The 26,630-nt window shown below is 39.8% G+C and overlaps 1 protein-coding gene across 1 annotated transcript in view; it reads right to left on the bottom strand.

Annotated features, from left to right (window-relative positions):
- The window catches only part of atp6v1h (ATPase H+ transporting V1 subunit H), a 117,004-nt gene that overhangs the window by 2,702 nt on the left and 87,672 nt on the right, over positions 1-26,630 (bottom strand). Inside the window, exons 10-13 of the mRNA XM_060932037.1 lie at positions 18,692-18,870; positions 16,480-16,605; positions 9,559-9,660; positions 6,644-6,757 (exon numbers count right to left, since the gene is read on the bottom strand). Of these exons, the coding sequence (XP_060788020.1) occupies positions 6,644-6,757; positions 9,559-9,660; positions 16,480-16,605; positions 18,692-18,870 (521 nt within the window). The remainder of the gene's footprint in view (positions 1-6,643; positions 6,758-9,558; positions 9,661-16,479; positions 16,606-18,691; positions 18,871-26,630) is intronic.

Raw genomic sequence — 26,630 nt, 5'->3', positions numbered from 1 at the left:
GTGGCAGACTGGGGTGGTGGTCCCTCTTTTTAAGAAAGGGGACCGGAGAGTGTGCTCCAATTATAGGGGAATCACACTTCTCAGCCTCCCAGAGAAGGTTTACTCCAGGGTACTGGAGAGGAGAATTCGGCCAATAGTCGAACCTCGGATCCAGGAGGAACAATGCAGTTTTCGTCCTGGTCACGGAACACTGGACCAGCTCTATACCCTTCATAGGGTGCTCAAGAGTTCATGGGAGTTTGCCCAACCAGTCCACATGTGCTTTGTGGATTTGGAGAAGGCATTCGACCGTGTCCCTTGTGGTATTCTGTGGGGGGTGCTTCGGGAGTATGGGGTTCGGGGCTCTTTGCTAAGGGCTGTCCGGTTCCTGTATGAACGGAGCAGGAGTCTGGTTCGCATTGCTGGCAGTAAGTCAGACCTGTTCCCAGTGCATGTTGGACTCCGGCAGGGCTGCCCTTTGTCACCGGTTTTGTTCATAATCTTTATGGACAGAATTTCTAGGCGCAGCCAGGGGCCGAAAGGAATCCTGTTTGGGAACCACAGGATTTCATCTCTGCTTTTCGCAGATGATGTCCTGTTGGCTTCTTCAAACCGGGACCTTCAGCATGCACTGGGGTGGTTTGCAGTCGAGTGTGAAGCGGCTGGGATGAGAATCAGCACCTCCAAGTCAGAGGCCATGGTTCTCGACCGGAAAAGGGTGGCTTGCCTTCTTCAGGTTGGTGGAGAAGTCCTGCCTCAAGTGGAGGAGTTTAAGTATCTCAGGATCTTGTTCACGAGTGAGGGAAGGATAGAGCATGAGATCAATAGGCCTTTAAGTACTGCAAACGATCCCACATTGATGCTAATTGAACAAGATGTCACCAAGTACATGTCAGTTGCACTGACTGTTGATAGAGCATCTGGTGAAGACAATCTGTGCTATATATATATATATATATATATATATATATATATATATATATATATATATATATATATATATAAAAACAGTGCACTTTAACACGAACATCTGCTAAAAGAACAAAACCATAGCAACAATTATGCCAATGAACATCTCTGATGGTTGAAAGCTAATGAATAACAAGTTTATTTGTGACCATCCCATACATGAAATCACAAAAGGTCGACATGTGCCTGAAGAAACAAACAATTGTCAAACCACCTCCATTGGCTTACATATTTTTGCACATCAGTTTTGTAGAACCTCTCTTACAGACACAGCTCAAAATCTATGTGAACAGTAAGCAGTGGGTTTGGAAAATATTCAGACTCCTTCGATATCTCCACATTTATTGTGTTATAGATTCATTTTAAAGTGAATAATTTACTTTTTTGACCATTAATCTCACCATAATGCCAAAGCAAAACATGTTTTTAGAATTTTCTACAAATTCATTAAAAATGAAAACTGAAATCAGTCATTTAGTTAAGTATTCAGAACCTCGGCTGATGTACTCCAAACTGAGCTCAGGTGCAGACTGTTTGCTTTGATTATCTTGAAATGTCTCTAAAACTTGGATTGCAAATCATTTAGAAAGGCACACACTTAGGAGTAAGGGGTCCCACAATTCATAGTGCACATCAGATCGAAAACCAAGTTGTAAAAGTCCAAGGAACTCTACATACATCTCTGCGATCAAACAATGTTGAGACACAGAGCTGGGAAATGGGATGAAACCATTAGAACCACCAGGAATCTCTTTAAGCTAGCTGTCTGGCCAAACTCAGTAACTGGGCTAGAAGAGCATCAGTCAGGGAAGTGACCAAGAACCCAAGAGACACACCGAAGCCCCTTTCACATACAAAACCTGTTACTGTATGAGGCAAAAACATCACGGGATAAATAATACATTTTCATTCCCATTCAGTCTTCCATAACAGAAATGGAACAGATATCACATCATATCATGTATTCCCACCTGACTGTATTTAACAGAATGCTACGGAGCACGAACCTCCGCGAGACGTGTGAACCATGCAACACCGAATATGACGTATAACTCACGAGGCGGCAAGTCCATCGTTATGAAAAGCCCAAGCTGAGACATTACCTGGTTTGCAACATGGCAAGAGCCAAGCTGCATCAAATCTCTATTGAGAGACTTCTCTTCCTGTTTCTGAAGATTTATTTTGTTCAAGCAAACCCTATTTTTAACATCACTGAAAGTGCAATATGGCCATGATATTCATGTCCATGTATATAAACTTCTGTCTGCAACTGTAATAATGTAGTGTTCGCAAAATGATTGCTATTAGCAGCATGGGACTTTATTTTTATGTAATTTTAGGAAAATTTCTTTCCAATCAATCTGAAGTTTAAAGTTACAGCATTATTTTATGTACTTGAACAAAACCCATAGGAATGTAATACACAACCTGGATGAATATTTCTTATTAATTGCTTGGTAGGCTCAAAGGAACAATCAAATTTGTAACACTATATATACAGTGAGTAGTTACTGTAAGTAGTAGTAGTAGTAAGTAAGAAGTAGTAGTAAGTAAATAGTAATAAGTTAGTAGTCGCAGTAAGTCGTAGTAGTAATAGTACTAAGTAGTAGTAAATAAGTAAGGAGTAGTAAGAAAGAACTAGTAGTAGTGGCAGTAAGTAGTAGTAAATAAGTAAGAAGTTAGTAGTAAGTAGTAGCAATAAGTTAGTAGTAAATTATTAGTAGTAGTAAGTAGTAGTAAGTTAGAAGTAACTTAGTAGTACTTAATAGTAGTAAGAAGTAGTAGCAGTAAGTAAGTAGTAGTAGAAGTTAGTAGTGGTAGAAATAGTAGTAGTGGTAAGAAAGAAGTAGCAGTAAGTTAGTAGTAAGTAATAGTAAATTAGTAGTAGTAAGTAGAAGTTAGTAGTAGTAACTTAGTAGTACTTAGTAAGTAGTAGTAATAAGTTAGTAGTAAGTAGTAGTGGTAAGAAAGAAGTAGTAGTAAGTTAGTAGTAAATTAGTAGTAGTAAGTAGTAGTAATAGTACTTAGTAGTAAGAAGTAGTAGCAGTAAGTAGTAAGTAATAAGTAGTAGAAGTTAGTAGTAAGTAGTAGCAATAAGTTAGTAGTAAGTAGAAGTTAGTAGTAGTAACTTAGAAGTTAGTAGTAGTAATAGTATTTAGTAGTAGTAAGAAGTAGTAGCAGTAAGTAAGAAGTAGTAGTAAGTAATAGAAGTTAGTAGTGGTAGAAATAGTAGCAAGTAAGAAGTAAGGAAGTAGTAGTAAGATGTAGTAAGTAAGTAAATAGTAATGGTGGTCTAAGTAGTAGTGGTTATGGCCACACTGAGTCAAGATGAGCTAGTCTTAAAAACAGGACAATATTCCACACGGCAAAATCAATTCTACACTCGTAAAGTGATACTCTCATCCTCTGGTAGGTTTATGAAATAAACACAAATATTTGTAAAATTTGAGAACACAAATCTTTGTGCTTTTCTCCTTCTCTTCAAATGCTTTCAGTCAACATCAGGAACAAAAACTACACAATTTCCAAATGTCAGCATTGAACAAGAAGGGCATCTTTATTAAGTACTACTAATAAACCTACTCAATGTAGTAAACTATCTTTACAGGTTTAAACAACTAGTACTCCAAGGGTATGTAAGGATTAAAACTAGGGCTGTCAATTGATTAAAATATTTAATTGTGATTATTGTCCATTGTTAACTCACAATCACTAATTAATCGCATATTTAAAAAAATCTGTTCTAAATGTACCTTACAGGGATATTTTTGAAGTTTTTGTGGAGTGGGAGCGGACAAATATGCTTGCTTTATGCAAATGTATGTGGCCAGGCCAGAAAGGATCAGGCTGGACACAGCAAACCTTATTTTTGTGGGCATTTTATTCCCACACTGCATTTAAAAAAAATTAATAAAATTAAAGCAGCGTTCACTTTATAAATTTGAGGGTTTCGCACAATTCAGTGTGAACAAAACAAGATCGTATTTTCCTCTAGTTCTGTCCTTAACTTCCAGCCTCAAACTATGCAATAAAATAAACTAAACTAACGAGGTGACGTGGACTCTGGACAACAGTAGAGGCTATTCTTTGAATCAGAAAATAAAAAATACAAAACCAAAATAAATACATTTGTTCGGCTACACAGATCATGAAGATGGTTTACAGTAAAATGCAAAAAACTCACTGGTAAATATCCAGTACATTCCTGAGCAAAAACTGCATTTATATACACTTTTACACAACTCACAAATTTCTCAGAATAAAACAAACTCTCTCACTCCAATGTGCAGCCTGCATGCTTACACACACACAGACACACACACACACACACACACCTGGACCTTAACACATCTTTTCTCACCTGTGGACCATCAAAAGCATATTAAAAACAAAAAACATTTTATGTACACAGTCAGAATGCAACAATATAAGTTGATTCTGTACATAAGTGCACTTTATCACGACTTACACCGACTCACTACATCACTCACTCATGCTACGTCACTTTCTGATTTCCCAGACTATGGAGGAGGGGCACAGAACCTGCATGCATTAATCATGTGTCAAAAAAAAAAATTAGTGGCGTTAAAAGAAATTTGCATGAATGCGTTATCACGTTAACTTCCACATCCCTAATTAAAATCAGAATCACTTTTATTGCCAGGTATGTGGGGACACACAAGGAATTTGACTCCGGTTTCACTTAGCTGTCATAGTACAAAACAGATAAAAAGCATATACACAAAAACAAACAAACAAAAACAATCAAAAATGGTGCAATAGGTGCATAGTGCAAAGTAATCCAGGTAAGTCAAGTATGAAATAGATAAATAAAGTATACAGTGTGCACAGAATGACGGTATGAGTGTGCAGATATTTTACAAGTGATATTACTGATATATGAATCTGGATTTTAGCTGTTCATCACAGAAAGGATTTTCCCTTTTGGTGCAATATGGTGCATAGTGCAAAGATGGAATAGTAAATATAAATAAGTATAAATATAAATAACAGTGAGCACAGAATGACAGTATGAGTGTGCAGATATTCTACAAGTGATATTACTGATATATGAATCTGGATTTTAGCTGTTCATCACAGAGACAGCCTGAGGGAAGAAACTATTCTTGTGTCTGGTTGTTTTTGCATACAGTGATCTATATCGCCTCCTTGAGGGGAGAAGATTACACAGATTGTGACCCGGGTGTGATGGGTCCGCAGAGATGTTACCTGCCCGTTTCCTGACTCTGGACAAGTATAGGTCTTGGATGGAGGGCAGGTTGACACCAATAATTTTCTCTGCAGACCTTATTGTCCGTTGCAGTCTGTTCTTCTCCTGTTTGGTGACCGATCCAAACCAAACAGTGATGGAAGAGCAAAGAACAAACTGAATGATGGCAGAGTAGAATTGTGTCAGCAGCTCCTTAGGCAGGTTGAGCTTCCTGAGCTGGCGCAGAAAGTACAACCTCTGCTGAGCTGTGATTCTGAAAACATGACAGGACGTGCTGCTATAGGTACATAATCAGTGGCAGGGTGGGGTTCTGATCCCGATTACTTTCCAATAACCATAGTGTCCCAAAGTGTTTTATTCCTCTTATACCACAGCAATTTGCCCCGATTACATTTTTATTATTTATAGATACATTTCCTGTTGTCGAGTACATGAACAGCTCATCATTCCTTCATCGGCCTCTCTCTTTTCTTCCTTGAATACGAAAATGAAAAAAAAAAAAATTGCTTTGTCATGTTTGAGAGAGGGGCGGCATGGTGGTGTAGTGGTTAGCGCTGTCGCCTCACAGCAAGAAGGTCCTGGGTTCGAGCCCCGGGGCCGGCGAGGGCCTTTCTGTGCGGAGTTTGCATGTTCTCCCCGTGTCCGCGTGGGTTTCCTCCGGGTGCTCCGGTTTCCCCCACAGTCCAAAGACATGCAGGTTAGGTTAACTGGTGACTCTAAATTGACCATAGGTGTGAATGTGAGTGTGAATGGTTGTCTGTGTCTATGTGTCAGCCCTGTGATGACCTGGTGACTTGTCCAGGGTGTACCCCGCCTTTCGCCCGTAGTCAGCTGGGATAGGCTCCAGCTTGCCTGCGACCCTGTAGAAGGATAAAGCGGCTAGAGATAATGAGATGAGATGAGATGTTTGAGAGAAACCAGAAAGGGTTCATTCTTCTAAGACTCAAAACTTACTGACCGTTACAAAGCACTGACACCCGGGAACTCCTTATAGAAATATTTAATAAACCGCTCGATATGCTTCATCATATCAGTGATTATTTGTTGTTTATTCGTCAAATAACAGCATATTTTTAAATGGTGTTATTAGATTTAGACTGCACAAAGCATCTGCCGAATAAGTCGCTATGAATTAGTTGTTACTATAGAAACGCAAAGGGATTAAAATGAGCACAGTAGTATAAATTTGTCATTTGAATTACTGCCCACATGACTGTCAGAGCTGCTGTAATAGAAAATTAACCCACAGCGTACGACTTTATAATTCATTAAATATCAATCATTATTGCACTGTATATGTAACTACTGACTGCATTATTTCAGTCGCTTAGACCAGTAGCAAAACCCTGACCATGATTTCCTTGGGTTTCTGTTGCACCAGTTTCTAAACGGTGTGCCTGACATTTTAACATAGTGGGTCTGACCTTTTAAATTACCGAGACCGGTGAGAAAAGTGAAACTTACCAGTTATGCACCATGAGCTTCTGAACGGCGAGTAGGGCGTTGTAGCGCACCAGTTGGTCCTCATGGTGCATGTGGCTCATCACCAGCTGCTTTCCACCCAGCTGTTCAATCACCCTGATGGGGGAAAGAGAATGAGAAAGAGAAAGCATAGAAAAGTATAATAAGAGGAGTGCAGCGCAGACACAAGTCAGATCAATTACAGAGAACAGAGCAGTTTATTAAGATTAACAGAGCATAGAAAATGAGAGACGAAGCCATAGCCATTCACAGCAATGAAGGGACACAGTATAATGCAACATCGGTACTCTGGCAAAGTTAATCACAAAAAAAAAAAAAAAAATGAAGAGATTCAGTGACGGCTAGGTTCATGCTAAGATTGTGTTTCTGAGAAGTTGCCATCAGTCATACTCAGTCAGAGCTGCAGATTCTAGTCTATATGAAACAAAAATGTCCAGACATTTCTGCTATGAAAATTATTATACTGTTGTTTTGAAGGTCATTTCACATTATCAAAAAATAAGCAGTTTTCAGATGTTAAGTCATTCAGCCGAGTATAAAGGCAACATATTCATTTTACACTTTGCCTCATTTGCTCATATAGTGCAAGAAGCACTACCGTGTAAGGAAATTGCACTCCTGGGGATCAGTAATTTTAAGTACAGGGTGATGCAACATATGTTTTTGCAAGGGAACTATTCAAGCTTATAGGTAAAATGATAAACAGTAGAAAACAACCCCCCCCCCCGCAAAAACCAACCAAACAAAAAACATGAAGCTGGTTCATATCCTTTTCAAGGAAACAAAACAATTGAAGTTAAATACAATAACTAGGCAGTAAAAAAAAAGATATAAGGAATTAGGAGTAGTTCTGGATCATTTCTCATCTCCAGTAGTGCAGAGCTGTGAGATTACATTTGCGTGAGAGTGGTCCGATTAAGGGGTTAGTACGAGAGATGATTCACAACAATCAGTGCCTATGGATAGCATTTAACTTCCTGCAAAGCTGAGGGCATTGTTGTGAGTAGAGGAAAATGTGTACACTCATGGTGGTCACCCACAGGAAATAAATCACCAGGAGGGTCTCTTTGTACTTCTTGCTAAATCACCTACTGTTGGAATGGAAACAGTTCAGCTGGAGGGTGGTGTGAGAATGTTACCACTTCGAAGTGCATTATTTTCCAATAACAGCACAAAAGCTTTGCCACCGCGGCTCATCCCTGTTTCAAGGAGTCCATATGTAAATGTCACAACGCATATTACATAGAGCAATGCATATATCTCTTTGCACTGTCCAGCGTTGTAGTCGAGTCACTAAACCTCAAGTACGAGTCCCCAGTGTTCAAGTCTGAGTCATTAAAAAGATTGAGTCGAGCCCACTATTGATTCGAGTCAAGTCCGAGAACAAGACTCCAACCGCACCATTTGACGGCAGCTGTTTTAGCACCGTTAACATTAGTTTGTTCCTGAACAGGTTTATGTGCTTCTCTTTATCAGGGAGTGTGAAGTATTCTGTCAGAGATGGTTGGGGGACCAAGTGCAGAAGGTGTGTTTATTAATACAAGTGAAGATGGTAAACAATCCAGAACGGCAGGCAAAATCGTAAAATGGGCAATAGGTCGAGCGAGGCACAAACAGGCTATCGTAAACTCGGCGGAATCAAAGACAAGAAACAGGAACCCAAACAAGGAAATAAGGCTCTGTAATGTGTCAGCAACGCAACTCAATACTTCGCAAACTAAGTGTGTTTTCACAGTTTTTATATCGGTGCACTGATTTCGCCTTAAAGGAACAGTCCATCGTATTTCCATAATGAAATATGCTCTTATCTGAATTGAGACGAGCTGCTCCGTACCTCTCCGAGCTTTGCGCGACCTCCCAGTCAGTCAGACGCAGTCAGACGCGCTGTCACTCCTGTTAGCAATGTAGCTAGGCTCAGAATGGCCAATGGTATTTTTTGGGGCTGTAGTTAGATGCGACCAAACTCTTCCGCGTTTTTCCTGTTTACATAGGTTTATATGACCAGTGACATGAAACAAGTTCAGTTACACAAATTGAAACGTAGCGATTTTCTATGCTATGGAAAGTCCGCACTATAATGACAGGCGTACTAACACCTTCTGCGCGCTTCGGCAGCGCATTGATACGGCGCTCAGATATCAATGCGCTGCCGAAGCGCGCAGAAGGTGTTATACGCCTGTCATTATAGTGCGGACTTTCCATAGCATAGAAAATCGCTACGTTTCAATTTGTGTAACTGAACGTGTTTCATGTCACTGGTCATATAAACCTATGTAAACAGGAAAAACGCGGAAGAGTTTGGTCGCATTTAACTACAGCCCCAAAAAATACCATTGGCCATACTGAGCCTAGCTACATTGCTAACAGGAGTGACAGCGCGTCTGACTGCGTCTGACTGACTGGGAGGTCGCGCAAAGCTCGGAGAGGTACGGAGCAGCTCGTCTCAATTCAGATAAGAGCATATTTCATTATGGAAGTATGGTGGACTGTTCCTTTAATCCTATACAGGTGCGAGTCATTTACAGCGCGCGCCTGAGTGTCCATCTGATGCATGCACCAAGGCGATCAGGTGTGACACTCTTGCACGAAATTAGTACAAAAATTAATGTAGATATAAATATCTTATGCCAAATTATTATGGCATGTTACAAAAAAATAAAGAAAAAAAAAATCTGAGTCCTCGTCTCCAATTTACGAGTCCGAATGCAGTTAATGCACCAGTCTGAGTCATTAATGCTTAAGTCGAAGTCAAGTCACCAGTCCTTAAAATTAGGGCACGAGTCGGACTTGAGTACTCCAAGCCTGGCACGGTCACAAAGACTGAAAGATAAACAGAAGCTTGAGAAAGCAAATTAGACAGATTGATTCACACTGGCTTGGTTATGGAAGGGTCTTACCTTTTGCCACGAGGGTAATGTCTTACATACTCTCCCACATCATGAGCAGCCACAGCAATAACCTGAGGGTCATCAGACACCTCTAGCAGCCTGGTCAGAATCCTGGCACACAGAAGAACAAATATACAATTATTTCATATCTGTACAATCAAAACTGAAACTCCGGTATCTTGGGAGAATACAAACACTGATGTCGGTTTTAGACTGTGATTTCAGGAGCCTTTTGAGAATACCTCCTGCCACGTTGTATGAGATGAGCCTAATAAAATCTTGCCAGAATTTGATAACAGACTGTGTAGTAATATGTAGTAATAGCTTATATGATGAAGATACTCCAACAATAGTAATTTTCTTTAATTACAGGTCTAGGTCTTATTTACGATATCAATCAGCTTGATTTGGGCTCACAGTTTTCGAACAAACTCTTGGTATACTAATAGCAAATGTTAACACAGACAAAAATGACTTCAAAAGCATGAAGAGAAGTCATGGCTGGGTAAGAGACGACAACATGAATGCCAATTCTTCAAAGTGTATTTTATGTAATAAGGATACATGAAGCTGTGCTTTTGCTGCCATTTCTTTAAATGCTGTGTTTTTTTTTTTTTTTTGTCCTGTCATGATGAAACTCTGATAAGACCTCAAAGAAACATTCTCTCTGCTGCAACAATACAACAATCTGTGTTTCTTTTTAATCCCACATTTCATTCATGTTTCTTCACTGTCACTACCATATTTTCATGGCTTTTTGAGATATTAATAAAAGACTTGACACGGTCAGAACATTGCAGTCAGTTACAATGGCACTACATTGACCGAGGACCACATTATGCATTTTGAAACCACAATCTCAACTGATGGCCAAAGAACTCCATCATGATACGACATTTTCGTTAAAACAAGATCAACTGTGAGCTCCTGCTCACTTACGTATCCCCCCCGCTCTCGCTTATATCAGAATGCAAGCAATCGAAGGAATAGGACACTTATTATGAATGTTGACTTCAACAAATAATGAACCCTGAAACAAGCAAGTAAAGAGCAGTGTTCTCCCCAGGGATTTCAAATAGCATCCTGGTAAACTGTCATATAGAAACAGCATTTTGCTTCTTGAACTGGTGTCAAAATCCACCCTATATGTTTTGTAAATACATTCAGTTGGTAAACAGGAAGTTGATGTGCGACAGACCTGAAAACGGTATACACGGTACAGAACCCCAAGCTGAAGCTCGGTACCAAATATCAAGCAGTTGTGATTTATAGTTGCTAAGAAAAGTGTTACGAAAATGTTGTAAATCCACCCTATGGGTTTGGTAAATACATTCAGTCAGTAAACAGAAAGTCGATGTGTGACAGACGTGAAAATGGTATACACGGTACAGAACCCCAAGCTGAAGCTCGGTACCAAATATCAAGCAGTTGTGATTTATAGTTGCTAAGAAAAGTGTTACGAAAATGTTGTAAATCCACCCTATGGGTTTGGTAAATACATTCAGTCAGTAAACAGAAAGTCGATGTGTGGACAGACCTGAAAACGGTATACACGGTACAGAACCCCAAGCTGAAGTTTGCTACCAAGTAGCTACGATTTGTGGTTGCTGAGAAAAAGGGTGTTCCGGATGGACGGAGATACGGACGGACAGACAGACAGACAGACAGACAGGTAAACCAGTATACCCCTCCTTCAGAGTGGGGGTATTATAATAATAATAATAATAATAATAATTATTATTATTATTATTATTATTAGTAGTAGTAGTGCAAATCCAGATTAACCAAAGGAAAATACAAGTTTAGGTGAGTCACAAGCCTAACAGGTCCCTGGATTATACCATGTAACCTATTTCAGACAGGAGGAATATAGTCAGAATTGATGGTATTTTATATTTCTGTTGAGCTAAGCCATTCATCAAGAAGGATGTTCTTTATAATGGCCCTGGTTCAAAGCAGTAAAAGAACAACAGCCTGTGATTTAAGATGCAAAGGACACATAAAGCAGCTGTATTTCTGTGAGAAACAGAACACGGATCACAAACAGGCCAAGAATAAGATGAGGCTGCAGTCAAGAGCAGACTTGGTAATTAGAAATGTGAGAGACTATATAAAGGGTGACAGAGATATAGCCATTTATTAAGATGGGGACCATTCATAAAATTAACTACAAACAGTAAAAGAAGGATCAGCTGAGCTAAAAGAAATTGTAGGCATCCTAAAAAGAAACCTGTACTGTTTATGGAGATAGGATTCATGACATAAATTAGATATGTAAATTAAGGCTTGTGAAAGGGGCAAGAAGGAGTCACGATTAATGATTTCAAATACTGACCAGCAATGATGGGAGACAACCTTTCAACTTGTGCTGCAGTCGAGTGCACATCCAAGTAAAAAAAAAAAAAAAAAAGGAAGTTGTTGCATCTAAAATTAGCTCCAGGATGTGTGCGCGCACATCTATTATATATAAAATAAATCTCTCTCTCTCACACACACCCCTCCACCATTGTTGCCCCTCCCCTTGTAAAAACTAGGAAGAAAAAGTGTTTTAAAAAAAAAAAACAAACACCTTTTGGTGAAGTATCTTCATCTCTCACTGAAAAAAACTGAAAAGAATCCAACCTTTAACTGAAATAAATTTATTCAGAGCAAAACAAATCTCTCATCCAGAAATTGTTTAACAAAAACACGTCATGATTATTGGCAGCCCTGGAAATTACAGTGAACACAAAGTAATTGAAGCATGTTTCCCATTTACATTTCACATTTCTGAGTTGATTGGAGTGAGTAGGAACTTTCAAGCTGTAATCCATGACTTCCTGATTAACTGGGGAACAAATATGAGGCGACACAGAGGCCAAATTCCCTTAGTCATCCATTAACATGGGAACGATAAGTGAACACACAAACCTAATGAGGGAGAAGTGTGTTGACCTTTATAAGTCAGGGAATGGGTATATTTAAAAAAAAAAAAAAAAAAACAGCCACTCGCCTGAAAATGTCCATTTCTACTGTTAAGGCAATAAAAAAGTGAACACCAACTGGAACTGTTACGAACTTGCCTGGAAGAGGACCCAAGTTTATTTTGCCCCCCATGTACAGTGAGGAGGAGGGTAAGAGAGGCAAAAAAATCCCCAAGAATCACTATTGGTGAATTACAAGAAAAAAGTAAAATCTTGGGATTTCCAAGTCTCCAAACCCACCATCAGATGCTGCCACCATGCCAACAGATTATTTGAAAGGTCTGCCAGAAAAAAAAAAAGCCTTTTCTCTCAGTTAACCATAAATGTAAGTGCCTGAAGTTTGCGAAATGCTACTACAACTTTGACTGGAACGGTGTTCTATGGTCTGATGTAACAAAAATGGAGCTTTTTAGCAATAAAACAGTAATAGGTGGGTTTGGCGTAATCATTTTTTTTAAAATAGCTATAATGAAAAGAACCCAAACTCAGCTGTGATTTATGGGGGGGAAGGTCTGTCATGTTTTGGGGCTGTTTTTCCTCCAAAGGCCCTGGAAACCTTGTTAGGGTTCCCTAACCCCTGACCTGTTTAGTCGAGCCTTGTGTTAATGGTGTTTATGAGGTAAAGGAGTAGATCTGGAGGGTCCTCAGACAGAGTGTTTTGGTAAACTGGGATGTATGGATGCTGTCAGTCCCCACTCGCTTGCTCACTTGAGTTTGTTGACGGTGTAGTGGCTGCTGCTTTATGTCCCGGGGCTCCCTCATGCCTGTGTTACCTTCTGGCTCTCCCCTTTTAGTTATGCTGTTATAGTTAGTTGCCGGAGTCCCTGCTTGCACTCAGTGCAATATGTATACTGTTCCTACTTATTCAGGTGACATTGGGCATACCTAACCACCTGTGGTTTCTCCCCCCCCCCCCCCCCAAAAAAAATCTGTCCCTGAGTTACATGTCGGTCCTGAGATCGAGATGCTGGCCTCTTCTGCTCCTCGGACCTGCCTGATCCATCCTGGTGCCCTGTGTCTGGTTGGAGTCTCATCACATTGCTCCTGTGGAGGACGGCCCCATGAGGACAGTTGGGGGTCGCGCCTGGAGGACGCTCTGGACTCTTGCAGTTGACTTGCTGACTTTGGGGCTGCGGTTGTCGTGAACGGTTTTGCGCTCGGGTTTCCGTCGGTGGGGGGTTTATAGCATCAATGAAGCTGACTTTATGTTAAAACTGTTAATATTATAGTCATGCTGTCTGTTGTTGCCCAAATGAGGATGGGTTCCCTTTCGAGTCTGGTTCCTCTCGAGGTTTCTTCCTCATGTTGTCTGAGGGAGTTTTTCCTTGCCACCGTCGCCATAGGCTTTCTCATTGGGGATAGATTAGGGATAAAATTAGCTCATGTTTTAAGTCGTTCAAATTCTGTAAAGCTGCTTTGCGACAATGTTTATTGTTAAAAGCGCTATACAAAAATAAACTTGACTTGACTGAACCCCATTGAAAACCTGTGGGGGGATCTGAAGAGGAGAGAGCACAAGAGAGGGACTGGGATCCTGGATGATGTGGAGAGATTGTGTAAAGAGGAATGGTCTCATAAAATGCTATAGAAGACTCAGTGCTGTTTTACTGGCAAAGGAAGGTTGTACAAAGTATTAAATGTAGGCGTGCCAATAAGAGTGGCACGTGCGTTTTTGTTGAAAATATTTTTTTCTTGATGAGAGATTTGTTTTGTTCTCAGTAATAAATCTTTCAGTTAAAAGGTTGGATTTTTCTCATTTTACAATGTGAGATGGAGCTACTTCACCAAAAGGTGGATTTTTTCTAACCCTTTTTACTAATCTCGCCAAGAAGCGCCAATAAATCATGGAGGGCACCATGCAATATGCGGGGAAAAAAAAAAGGTAAGGACACTGTGTAAAAATGTTAACAAATACAGATTGTAATGGTTTGCAAGCTTATTTAATGTTCAAATGGATAAACTATTATTTTTTGTAAATATACACTCATTCTGAATTTGATGCCTGAAACACATTCCAAGAAAGTTGGGACAGGGGCAACAATATAATGGGAAAAGTTGTGGAAAGCTCAAAACACACCTGCTTGGAACATCCTCTAGGTAAACAGGTTAACTGGTAATTGGAAAGGCTTGGTCTTTCACAAGCAAAGATGGAGAGGGGTTCACCACTTTGTAAAAAAAAAAAACAAACAAAAAAAACCCTGAATGGGCAAATAGTTCAACAGGTTAAGAACAATGCTTCTCAACTTTAGGAATTTCCTCATCGACAGTCCATATCACCAAATCTCTGCATGTAAGGCTGAAAACCAACACTGAACGCCCGCGACCTTCAATCGCTCAGGCGGCACTACATTAAAAACTGATATGATTGTATAAAGGACACTACTACATGGACTTGGGAACACTTTAGAAAACCGTTGTCTGTAAATACAGTTCATCACTGTATCTACCAGAGTCATATAACAACGTCCAGAAACACGACCAAATCCTCTGAGCCTGAGCTAATTGGAGATGGACTGACACAATGTGGAAAAGTGTGCTGTGGTCAGAGTCCACATTTCAAACTGGTTTTGAAAATCATGGACATTGTGTCCTCCGGACTAAAGAGGAAAAGGACCATCCACATTATTAGCAGCACAAAGTTCAAAAGCCAGCATCTGTGATGGTATGACAGTGTGTTAGTGCCCACAGCATGGGTAACTTGCAAATCTTAAAGGCAACATTAATGCTGAAAGGTACATACAGGTTTTGGAGCAACATACGCTGCCATCTGGACATCTTTTTCAGGGACGTCCCTGCTTATTCCAACAAGACAAAGCCAAGCCACATTCTGCACATGTTACAACAGTGTGGCTTCATAGTTAAAAAAAAAAAAAAAAAAAAAGTGTGGGTGCTAAACTGGCCTGTCTGTCTCCCATTGAAAATGTATGGTGCATTGTAAAGTGCAAAATACAACAATGGAGACTCCAAACTGTTGAGCAACTGAAAATGTACATCAAATAAGAATGGGAAAGAAATTCATGTTCAAAACTTCAAAAATTAGTGTCCTCAGTTCCCAAAGCTTACCAAGCGTTGTTTAAAGAAACACAGTGGTAAACGTGCCCCTGTCCCAACTTTTTTGGAAAAAGGCACCAATCAGGAGTGTATGTTTACAAAAAACAATAAAAGGTCATCAATTTGAACATTAAAGAGCTTGTCTTTGTATTGTATCCAATTGAATATAGGTCGAAAAATAAATTATATCCATCTCCAGCGAATGGCCTTCTTGTTGAAAAGAGTTCAGACTGGTTTGAGCTGGCAGGCTACAATAACTGAACTAAAACAATAACTAACCTCAGAACTGCAGTGAGTAGAAAAATCAGAACTCACCAAGCATCAGACCTTGAGGTGGATCTGAGAGGGATCCCAGGCTACAATGGGCTCAGGGGCACGAAAACTGGACAGTTTAAGATTGGAAAACCATTGCCTGGTCTTTTTCCAGTGTTCAGCTGTCCAGTTTTGCCAAGTCTGTGTCCAATTAACCTCCTGTTTATGACAGACATGACTGGAACCTACTGTGGTCTTCTGCTGTTGGAGACCATCTGTCTCAAAGTTTGACATCTGGTGTGTTCTGAGACACTTTTCTGTTCCCCACGGTTGTAAAGCATGGTCATTTGAGTTACTATATTGGGCTGCTGCCACATGTTTAACGACTGGCTGTGGCCAGTGCGTGTACAGAGAAAGATCAACTCCAATAGATAGGTGGGGGGGGGGGGGGGTAGGGAGAGAGAGAATTTTATTTTGCATTATACATACTTATCTCCCACTCATTTTCTGTTGTAAAATCCAGGACAATAAACCAATGCATATTCGATGCATCACAACACCAAATGTAATGTTAGAGTCATACTCCCACTGCTTAACAAGCAATATGAAACAAATGTCAACACCAGTGTTCATTCAATTTGATCATGTTACATTAGCCACCCACTTGAGCAGTTCGTAGTTTTTCTCATTCAGACGGACGGCGTTCTCTCTCCAGAACTTCTCCGACTTGTGCACTGGACTCCACTCAAGTCGGCCAGACTTTAGCTCAGAACTGTACTCATCAAAGGAGCTGAGCACAGATGGAAAGATAAAAGAAAGCCATGAACTGTGCAGACTGAAATAGTATGGTAATTTATGAAATTGTTCTTTCTGCTTGGCCAAATGCACTGCAATCAATCATTCATTTTCATAGATGTTTTTGCATTACAGCATGGAGGCAGCTGCCATTTCATCACTGTGCAGCTACACTCATTAACAGGTACACTCAATATCAGTGATTTTATAGGTAAGCAAACAATTACTGACTGCAGCTCATTTGTTGCACAATTTCACTCTTCATCTACCCGGTCACTTTTTAACAAGAGTGCTCAGAGAGCACAATATCCCCCGCTGGCAACTATGCCATTACTCTGGTAAAATGCAACTGAACTGAACAAAATTACAATATGTGTATTACCGACATACAACACCAAATCCTGCCAAGTTTCGTGAAATTACTCCAAAAATTGTGAGAGGAGTTGATTTCAGACGGTGAGCACCCTTCCCGGGACAGACGGACATCGCCACGACATAATCCCCCTTCAGGCCTTTCAGCCAGCGGGGGATAAAAATTGTGAGGGAAGTTGATTTCAGAAAGCAAGCACAAATTGATGAAATTGCCAAAGTACAAGTTTGTTAATAATCAAGGGTAAAATTTGCCCAAATTAAATGAAATTTCAATATGCGTATAACTGTCATATAACACAGCCTTTTGCCAAGTTTGGTGAAATTCCTCCACAAATTCTAAGAGGAGTTGATTTCAGAAGAACGTACACCCTCATGAAACTGTCAAAGTTATTTAATCAAAGGTCAAAACTCTGGTAAAATTTTCACAAACGAAATTAAAATCGCAATATGCGTATTACCGTCACATAACAAGGCCTTTTGCCAAGCTTCGAGAAATTCGTCCAAAAATTGAGAGAGGAGTTGATGTCAGAAGGCGAGCACACCTTCATGAAATTGTGAAAGTACAAGGTTGTTAATCAAGAGCCACAACTCTGGTAAAATGTGACCGAATTGAACAAAATAACAATATGCGTACTACCGACATATAACAAAGCCTTTAGCCAAGTTTGGTGAAATTCCTCCAACAATTGTGAAAGGACTTGATTTCAGAAGGCGAGCACCCTTTCTGGGACGGATGGATGGACAGACGGATGTCGCCACGAAATAATCCCCTTTCGGGCCTTCCGGCCAGCGGGGGATAAAAAGGAACCAAATCAGCACAGGGCCCCCACTGTGGTATAGTTTACCACACTGGCGTGGTCGAGTAAGTGCACCAGCATACCAACACTGGCTGGCCTACCTGTTCTACAAATGTTCTTGTTTTCTCGTACTTCTTCAGTGTCAGTTTTGGGCCACAGCATGCCAATTTATTGTTAGTGCTGTGCCTTACAGGAACTACTTAGCTTAAACAAACTGCAAGTGTCTTAAAAAGAAGCCAGCGATGACCATGGAGAATATAGGGATGAGAGAAATGAGATGGCAAATTAAGGCTTAACCTAAACTCTTCTGTATCCCATCTGTTACTATGTACAATTTGTCTACCTCTCACAACCCTGAGAATGTCCCCCCCCCACCCAAACAGCTTATGGTCAGCGGTGTTCTCTTTCCATTTTACTCATCCGTTAAGCCTAGGTCACAACCGGACGTACAATTTTTTTGGCCGTGCGATTTTTGGCGTTTCCCAAATCGCTGCGTTTTTTTTGTTCGTGGAGAAAGACGCACATTGGCCATAAGTTTGTCCTGCAACCTGAAAAAAACATAAGCGCCCGTAGAGTTTGTTTGACATGACAAAGAACCTCTGCGGCCAGTCTACGGCTCGAAAATCAGCACGTCACACGCGCGCCCTCCGTGCGTTTCTTGCGTTTTTTGCACGTAGACCGGCCGTAGGAGCACGTACGGCCGGTTGTGACCTAGGCTTTAATGGAGGAGACAAACTGTAAAGAGTAACAAATTGGCTACAGAAGGCACTTTGGCACTAATTGCTCATCTCCAAAGTGACCTATAAAGGTTTATCGGATTAAAAAGTTCAGTGAATTCAGATATAAAAGTGTACATGAGTTGGGTCATGAAGCATATATTAAAATATAGAATTAAAAGTCAAGGAATGGTACCTGAGGTCTTGGACACTTTCTCCCAGCCTCTCCAGAAGGAACTTGATGTCATCAGTAATGTCCTCATCGTCATATTTCTGCTGGTCCAGATTCTCCAGTTGTTTCAGAACCTTGCACTGAATCATGGCCAAAGCATACTCCTGACGAGTCTCCCTCTCTGCAGACTTCTCCAGCAGGTTCTGTTACATACAGGTATAACATTATGTGGACATGAGTGTTTTACTGGGAAATATGCCACTCATATTTTTCATACGAGCTACATCCGGGACATGGAGACCCAAACACGTGACATAAATCTCTGTGTCACTTGTGAGATCGATCGATTAATTGTTTTGAAAAATTTGTGCAATTTTGTTTGTAAATGTGTCTATATCATAAAAAGAAAATCACATGTTGGCTTGAAGATATGAAGTTTATATCTTCTTGCCACCATGTAATGTTCTTTATATTACTGTATATAGACATATCCACAAAAAAAAATACAAACGTTAACGAAAAGAATTTTAATTTTGAACTGGTTTGCCATTTTGACACCGTCCGTCTAGTCAACAGGAAAACACTAGGAGTGACATCGGCGTGAAATGAGGAATTATTATAACAAACAGTGAGTGACTGACAGTTTGTTCACAAACATGGCCATGAAGTTTGCTTCATTAAAAGCCAAAGATTTAAAGAGAAAGACGTGCTGGACACCCGAAAGGCTACTAAAACTTCCCTGCACATTCTTCACACATATTTACAAGAGAAAAACATACCAACAGACATCGAAAAACTGGAAAAGAGAGCAATAGCGGAAATCTTGTCAAAGTTCTACTTGGAGGTGAGAAAAAGTGATGGAGACTTTTACAAGAGGACTTCACTCGTGCACTTCGCTCAGCAAAGCCCTTTTGTTTTGAACAACTGCAATGTAACAATTAACTACGACCAAAAGTAACTGTGAACTTGAACTGTCAACCTGGATATAGCTTGTATACAAGTTGGGTTGTTGTTCAGGCTTTTTGGACTTGTACCATTTTTATCGTTAGAACTTTGACTTTGTACATTGGATTGACAGAACATTGAATTACATGCGATTAGAATCAGCATTCAATATTGGTAAGTCACCCCTGTTCTCAACTTTCTGTAAAATCTATAATTGTTCCATTGAATGTGTATGTATAATAATAATATTGGCTGGCTTTTTTTGTGATACATCAGATATATTCCATTCAGCGACTCGTCTTCAACTCATTCAGTATCATGCTAGCTGAATGGAATATATCTGATGTACCACTCAAAGCCAGCCAATATTATATATCAAGCCAGACAATATTATATTATGTTATGTTACTCGATGTCTCAGATGTAGTTTGTATGAAAAATACAAGTGTCATATTTCCCTGTGAAACACTCATCTCTATATTACTTGCACACACACTTTTTTTTAAAATTCCTTTTGGCATATAGCTGCCTATAGCCACATGGCTCCGCCCATTCCATTTCAAAACAAAACCACTCAGAATTTACTCCTGTGAAATGTCCTGCATTATAATTGTTCAAGGAGCTGGCTTATTATTTGTCCTCTATACTATACATTACTCAAAGAATTGTCAGGACACTTCAATATGTGCTGGTGCATTACATTAAAGTGCATATCACAGGTAAATTCAGGAGCAAAATCAATGTAATTCTCCTATTTTATATTAAACTTTGGTCAAATATCTGTCACATTTTGTGTAATTTTTTTTTTTACCTTGCGCAATACCAGAAAAATTCAGTTGAAATCAAGCCATTTGAGGCGAATTGGTCTGCCTCTGAAAAAACTTGGCATTTGGATTTCCCGGCAAACATTGATTTTCGTGACGTCGCGTGCGGGACGCCTCCCTCTGAATCCTACGTCAGCGCTGGTTTGTTTATGAGAAAACGACCTGGTGGTTTTCTGCAAATTTCTTCAACGTTATCGCGTAATTATTAAAATGGTTAACAGATGTATCGTAGGAGGGTGTAACAACACCAATCTTGATGGGATTAGTACTCATCATTTCCCAAAAGACCGGACAATGAGAGAGAAATGGGAGCGCTTGGTCTACACAGGCTGTGCACTGAAACCATGCAAAGCTCGCGCAGCCTGCTGGTGCTTCCGCAGATAACGTAGATCTGGCTCCAGACTCCCTTGGGATTTTTCCAGATGCGTTTTGTCATTTTTTTTTTTCTGCTGTAGACAGATGGTCTTGTGCAAAATTACCCTTCTGGAGGAGTGTGTAAAGGGACAGGACATACTTTCATATTAAAAAAAAAAAAAAGAAATTGGTCCAGAATATGCACTTTAAACTCACAAAACAGCAAGTTAATCAAAGGTTAAATGGTTCTAAAGGTACAAGACCACAAACAGCCAGTTTCCTGCTTCAAAAATAAGGAATAAAACAGATTTAGACTATTCATAAACCACACAACATTTTAATGGACTCTTTTGAAATGAATTACAGGACAAAAATGCAGGAGAGTGTACTATATAAGACCTTCCCAAAAGCACACTGTCATGGTGGAAAAGTACGGAGGGGAAAAAAAAAAACACATATTATACAAGCCTTTTTCACTGGTGTAGACTAAAATAAAACCTAAAATGTGATCGCTATTGGGCATTCTAACAAAGGAAAAGGTCCACTCCTGCCCCTAAAACCCATTTCATTCTCATGTGTAAAATTGCTAATAGAAATATCCTGAAATCCATTTCCTGGACCAAAAACGCACTCTAAAGATAGTTTTCAATGGCATTCAGCAAGGTTTGAAGCCCCTTAAAACCACTTCCAGCATATAGAACTCCTCCACTCTCCAGGAGAATATCTGAATATCATTTGAAGACAGATAACTATTTCAAACTGTGTTGTTCATCAATTTCATGTACCTATGCCTTCTAAGGAAACAACAAATCTGTACTAAATTCTACAAATTAAAAGACACAACAGTATTTATAATATTAGTTTTAAAAGATTGAATATCACTGAATGAATAAAACTTTCCTTTCTAATCACAAAGCTGGCTCTCAGCAAGATATCAGCTGTAGTTAACTGGAGTTATCAAAAGGCCTGCTACTGAAATTGTAGGTTTCTGTAATGTAAAAAGACAACTCATGTCTGTTCTTTAATGCGATATAACTATCATCAAAATTAAAATGAAAAACAAACATTTTGGGGAGGGGGGGGCAAAAAGAATAAACTTAATATAACCTAGTTGCATTAGTGTGCACACCCTTAACACTTAGTTAAAGCACCTTTTGCTTGTATTACAGCACTGAGTGCTCTTAAGTAAGAGTCTACCAACTTGATTTACCAACCTTCTTGGAGCCATTTCACAGATTTTCAATAGGATTTACAGCTAGGCTCTGACTGGGCCATTTCGAAAACCTGAAAAGCACATCAAGTGAAAAACAAACGTTTTAGGGGGAAACCCCCCCACAAATAAGCAAGAGTGCTCTGAGAGGACCATATCCCCTGCTGGCAACTATACCATAACTCTCGTAAAATGTGACTGAATTGAATGAAATTACAATATGCATGTTACCAACATATAACAAAGGATCCTACCAAGTTTCGTGAAATTACTCCAAAAATTGTGAGAGGAGTTGATTTCAGAAGGTGAGCACCCTTCCTGGGACATATGGACATCGCCACGACATGATCCCCCTTCAGCCAGTGGGGGATAAAAATTGTGAGGGAAGTTGATTTCAGAAAGCAAGCACACCTTGACGAAATTGCCAAAGTACAAGTTTGTTAATAATCAAGGGCATAACTTTGGTAAAATTTGCCCAAATTAAACAAAATTTCAGTATGCGTATAACTGTCATAACACAGCCTTTTGCCAAGTTTGGTGAAATTCAACCACAACCTGTGAGAGGAGTTGATTTCAGAAGGCAAGCACACCTTCATGAAATTGCGAAAGTACAAGCTTGTTAATCAAGGGTCAAACCTCTGGTCAAATTTTCACAAACTAAATAAAATCGCAATATGCGTATTACCGTCATATAATAAGGCCTTTTGCAAAGCTTTGAGAAATTTGTCCAAAAATTGAGAGAGGAGTCAACGTCAGAAGGCAAGCACACCTTCATGAAATTGTGAAAGTACAAGGCTGTTAATCAAGAGCCACAACTCTGGTAAAACGTTACTGAATTGAACAAAACATGCTTACTACCGACATACTGTATAACAATGCCTTTTACCAGGTTTGGTGAAATTCCTCCAACAATTGTGAGAGGAGTTGATTTCAGAAGGTGAGCACCCTTCCTGGGACAGACGGACATCGCCACAACATAATCCCCCTTCGGGCCTTTCGGCCAGCAGGGGATATAAAAATAAATAAATAAAAACTAGAACTGTGAGTAAACTCACTCTAGAATACCCCTCGCTTACGAGCCTGTCATCATCCATTGCTATATGTAAGGGAATAAGTTGAATTATCTCCCCTTTCAAACATCGGACGGGGATTATATTTTCATTCCTGCACATCTTCAGGTGGTATACTGTAACTGCGTAAAGTTTCCTCAACATCCATCAAACCGTTTAGGAAGAGTTGTGCTTACAAGACACATGGACAGACGGATGGATGGACAGGGTGATTCCTATATACCCCCTGCAAACAAAAAAGGGGGGGGGGGCAGTATAAAAATATAGGTCCCGGCTTGCACGAGTGTGTAAACACTTTCATAATGAGGCATGTGGCTGTGCTCAGAATTAACCAAATGACAGACAGGCTCAAAAGTAATTATTATATGCAGGCCATCAATGAAGCGATTCTGACTAAACCCCCAAATTAAGATGAAACGGTTGTTTCTGTAGGATTTTTTTGATATCATCATGGTTTCATCCAACTGCTGAAGCCATGGTCCACAAAAGACCTTACATAGCATGTACGGTATCTCATTGTCAAAAGGTATTGATAAGGAGAGGGTTAGGATGAATTTCCAAAAAACATTACATGTACCATGGAATACCATCAAGGCAAATCAGCAACACATGAAGAAAACGGGGCACCACAGTGACCGAATAGACTGTCCAGCCAAAATTTCAGTAAGCAAGCAAGCAAGCAAGCAAGCAAGTAAATAAATGACAAAAAAAAAAAAAAAAAAAAAAAATTCTCAGGTAGGCTGCCAAGAGACCTATGGCAACATTAAAGGACCTGCAGAACATCAAGTTCAGTCACATGAAGGAAATGACCAATCTCTAGTACTTTAGACAGGCCGAGGGTGGTTAGATGGGAGCCCTTCTCAAAAAAAAAAAATTTCAGTCTGCCTAAATTTTGCCAAACCATATGGCACAATGTATTGTGGTCTGATGAGACAAATGCGGAACTTTTGGTGCATAATTAAAGATTTTTTTGATGCAAAAACAGTAGTGATACCCACAGTGAAGCACGGTGTTGGCAGCATTAATGTCATGAGGCTACTTCTCTTCACCTTACACAGGCTTTTACTAAAGATAAAAGGAATCATGGACTGCTTCAAATACCAGTCTACTTTGGCACAAAACCTGCAAGCCTCTGTTAGACAGCTGAAGAAAAATTTTCACTTTCCAGAATGATGGTGACATGAAACCCAAATCAAAGTGAACAAAAGAATGGCTTCAGAAAAAGATCAACATTTTGCAAACGGTCCAGTCACAGCCCAGATCTAAAGGCTACTGAAAACCTGTGGAACAACTTGAAGAGGGCTTTGTATTGGAGATCCCATCATAATTTCATAGATCTGGAGCATTTTTGTAAGCAAGAGTGGAATAAATTTCCCAAATCGAGATGGACACCGTTAATAGACTCTTATTCAAAAACAATGACTGCTGTATGTTAAAGCACTTTTTGGTTGTAAAAGTATTACTGCAGGGGTGTGTATACTTTTGTAACCAGGTAACTGTACATTTTTTTTCTTTTTTCCGAAAAAAATCCATTTGTTTTTCACTTAACTTCTGTTGGTTGCTAGATCACAAAGGTGGGGGGGATTCTGACATGACTTGTCTTCGTTTCATTTTCTACATGATAAAAATCTGCAATTTTAAAAAAAGAGGTCTGTAGACGTTTTGTATCCACTGTACGTAAAGAGCTTCTCGATGTTCCCACTACAAGCTCACATAATCTTGTCTGTTTGGGAACCAAGCTGCTGGCAGCTTTGACTGCGTTCATGTTTCAAAATAAGCCCGCAATAAAATACACTGAAAACAATAATAAGCAATACTGCATGACTAGGGAAAGAAAAATCCAGGAAAGAGATCATTAAGCACTACAATTGCTTGCTCTGGGCAACTGCTGGCTGACTGAATATTGGTGGCATGAATAAAAAAAAAAAGCCTCAGACGTAAACGACCGCAGTAGAGATAGAGGCACCATCCTTTTGTGATGTCAGGATGTGCCGTTAATACACGTGAAAATGACAGCAAGAATATCCGAGTACAGCAGAAAGCAAATAAAAGCCAAATTGATCAAGTGGAAGCTGTCACCTTGAATTATGGCAGTAATGTATTTTTGAGACAACCGTGTTACCATATTAATCTGTCATACAGAACTGCAGCTAAAGGGAAGGTGAAATTGAAAATTCAGTAAGAGCTCGACAAGCCATGGCATACCCTCTAATAGGCTGCACTGTGCACTGAGGAGGACTTGGGCAGCAGAGAAGAAAATTGGAGATTTTAAGCATAGCACTTAGCCCAACAGTTACTAATATTTTGCACAAGAAAGTTGAAAAGTTTAACTTTAGAAAACCGGTATAAAAAGGCATTGCAGTGTGCCAAGTGAGACTGAAATCTCAATTAAAGCTGACATTAAGTAAGGCTTTCCAACAGCAGTTGAGGTGGAGAAAAAAAAATGAGGGGGAAAAAAATCAAATTAAATAAAGAAAATAATTACTTTTAAAAAGAATACCTTTTTGCAAACTTACACTTTTTTTTCCCATTTCCACCAACACTGCTGTCACAAATAGTCCTGAGCAAAATTTTCTGAATATGCAAAGAAATGCTGTTTACATCAATTTTCTAGATTATGAAAACACTTTTGACGCTGTTGACCAGGAGACACTATGGAATTTGCTGCATTTCACGTGACGTCTCATCCGCCTCATTAGTTATTCAGAACTTTAGCTGGTGGTCTACCAAAGCTCAGTTGACAAAGCGTTTGTATGGAGAAGGTGCATTACTCGTATGAAAAATGCCTTACACTTGCGTTGTTTTAGGTTGTTTGAATCGATCAAACCGTGAAACTGATAAGTTTCTTCAGGGTTCCCTGTGAACTAATAAAAAAAAAAAAAAGGGTGAACGAACACAGGATTTCACAAAAAGACGTCAAGAAAGGTGGCTTTTGAACCTCTCGCTGAAATCGAAGGGAGCCGAGTCGAAGCATGCTCGAGTTTGCAGTGATCACTTAGTGAAATGTTTGTATCTCCCTCTCAGCTGTCCTTCGTGTTTTCCAAGTACTTTTCTTGCTGTGTCATTATTTTACAGTACTTTTTTTTTAGTCATGAAGCGCTAAAGTCCCCAGCTGTTTCTTTGTTTACTCCTCACAAAGCCCATATGCATGAAGGTCGCGACAAAATTCTTCCCCAGCCGTACAGTTACAATGCGCCGTGATCACTTCTCAGTCCTGTTTAACTGAGATCCAGGTCTTTAAAGGGGTTTCTGATTATCTTTGTGAATGATTTACCGGAGAGGTGAGAGCCAACACAAGTGAGAATCAAGCCAACTCTTTGTTTACACTTCAACTTGCAGCGCTTCATTGTAAAGACATGAACGAAAAGCTTAAAAAAAAAAAAAAAAAACAACCCATACTTACATGGGCAAAAACAATCCAGGATTCATTTGGCAGCAACTTCATACCGAGGTCCTTTACCCAGCCACATACAAAAAAGTTGTAAGCCTCCATACTCTTCCACGCTTCCATCTGTTTTGCGGGGTAGAAGGACGTCTGCAACACCAGATGGTTTGAGATG

This window comes from Neoarius graeffei, chromosome 1 (genome assembly GCF_027579695.1).
Source record: "Neoarius graeffei isolate fNeoGra1 chromosome 1, fNeoGra1.pri, whole genome shotgun sequence".
Classification (NCBI taxonomy): domain Eukaryota; kingdom Metazoa; phylum Chordata; class Actinopteri; order Siluriformes; family Ariidae; genus Neoarius; species Neoarius graeffei.
Note: the sequence above shows the minus strand (reverse complement) of the source record. Positions and strands in the feature narration are given on the sequence as shown.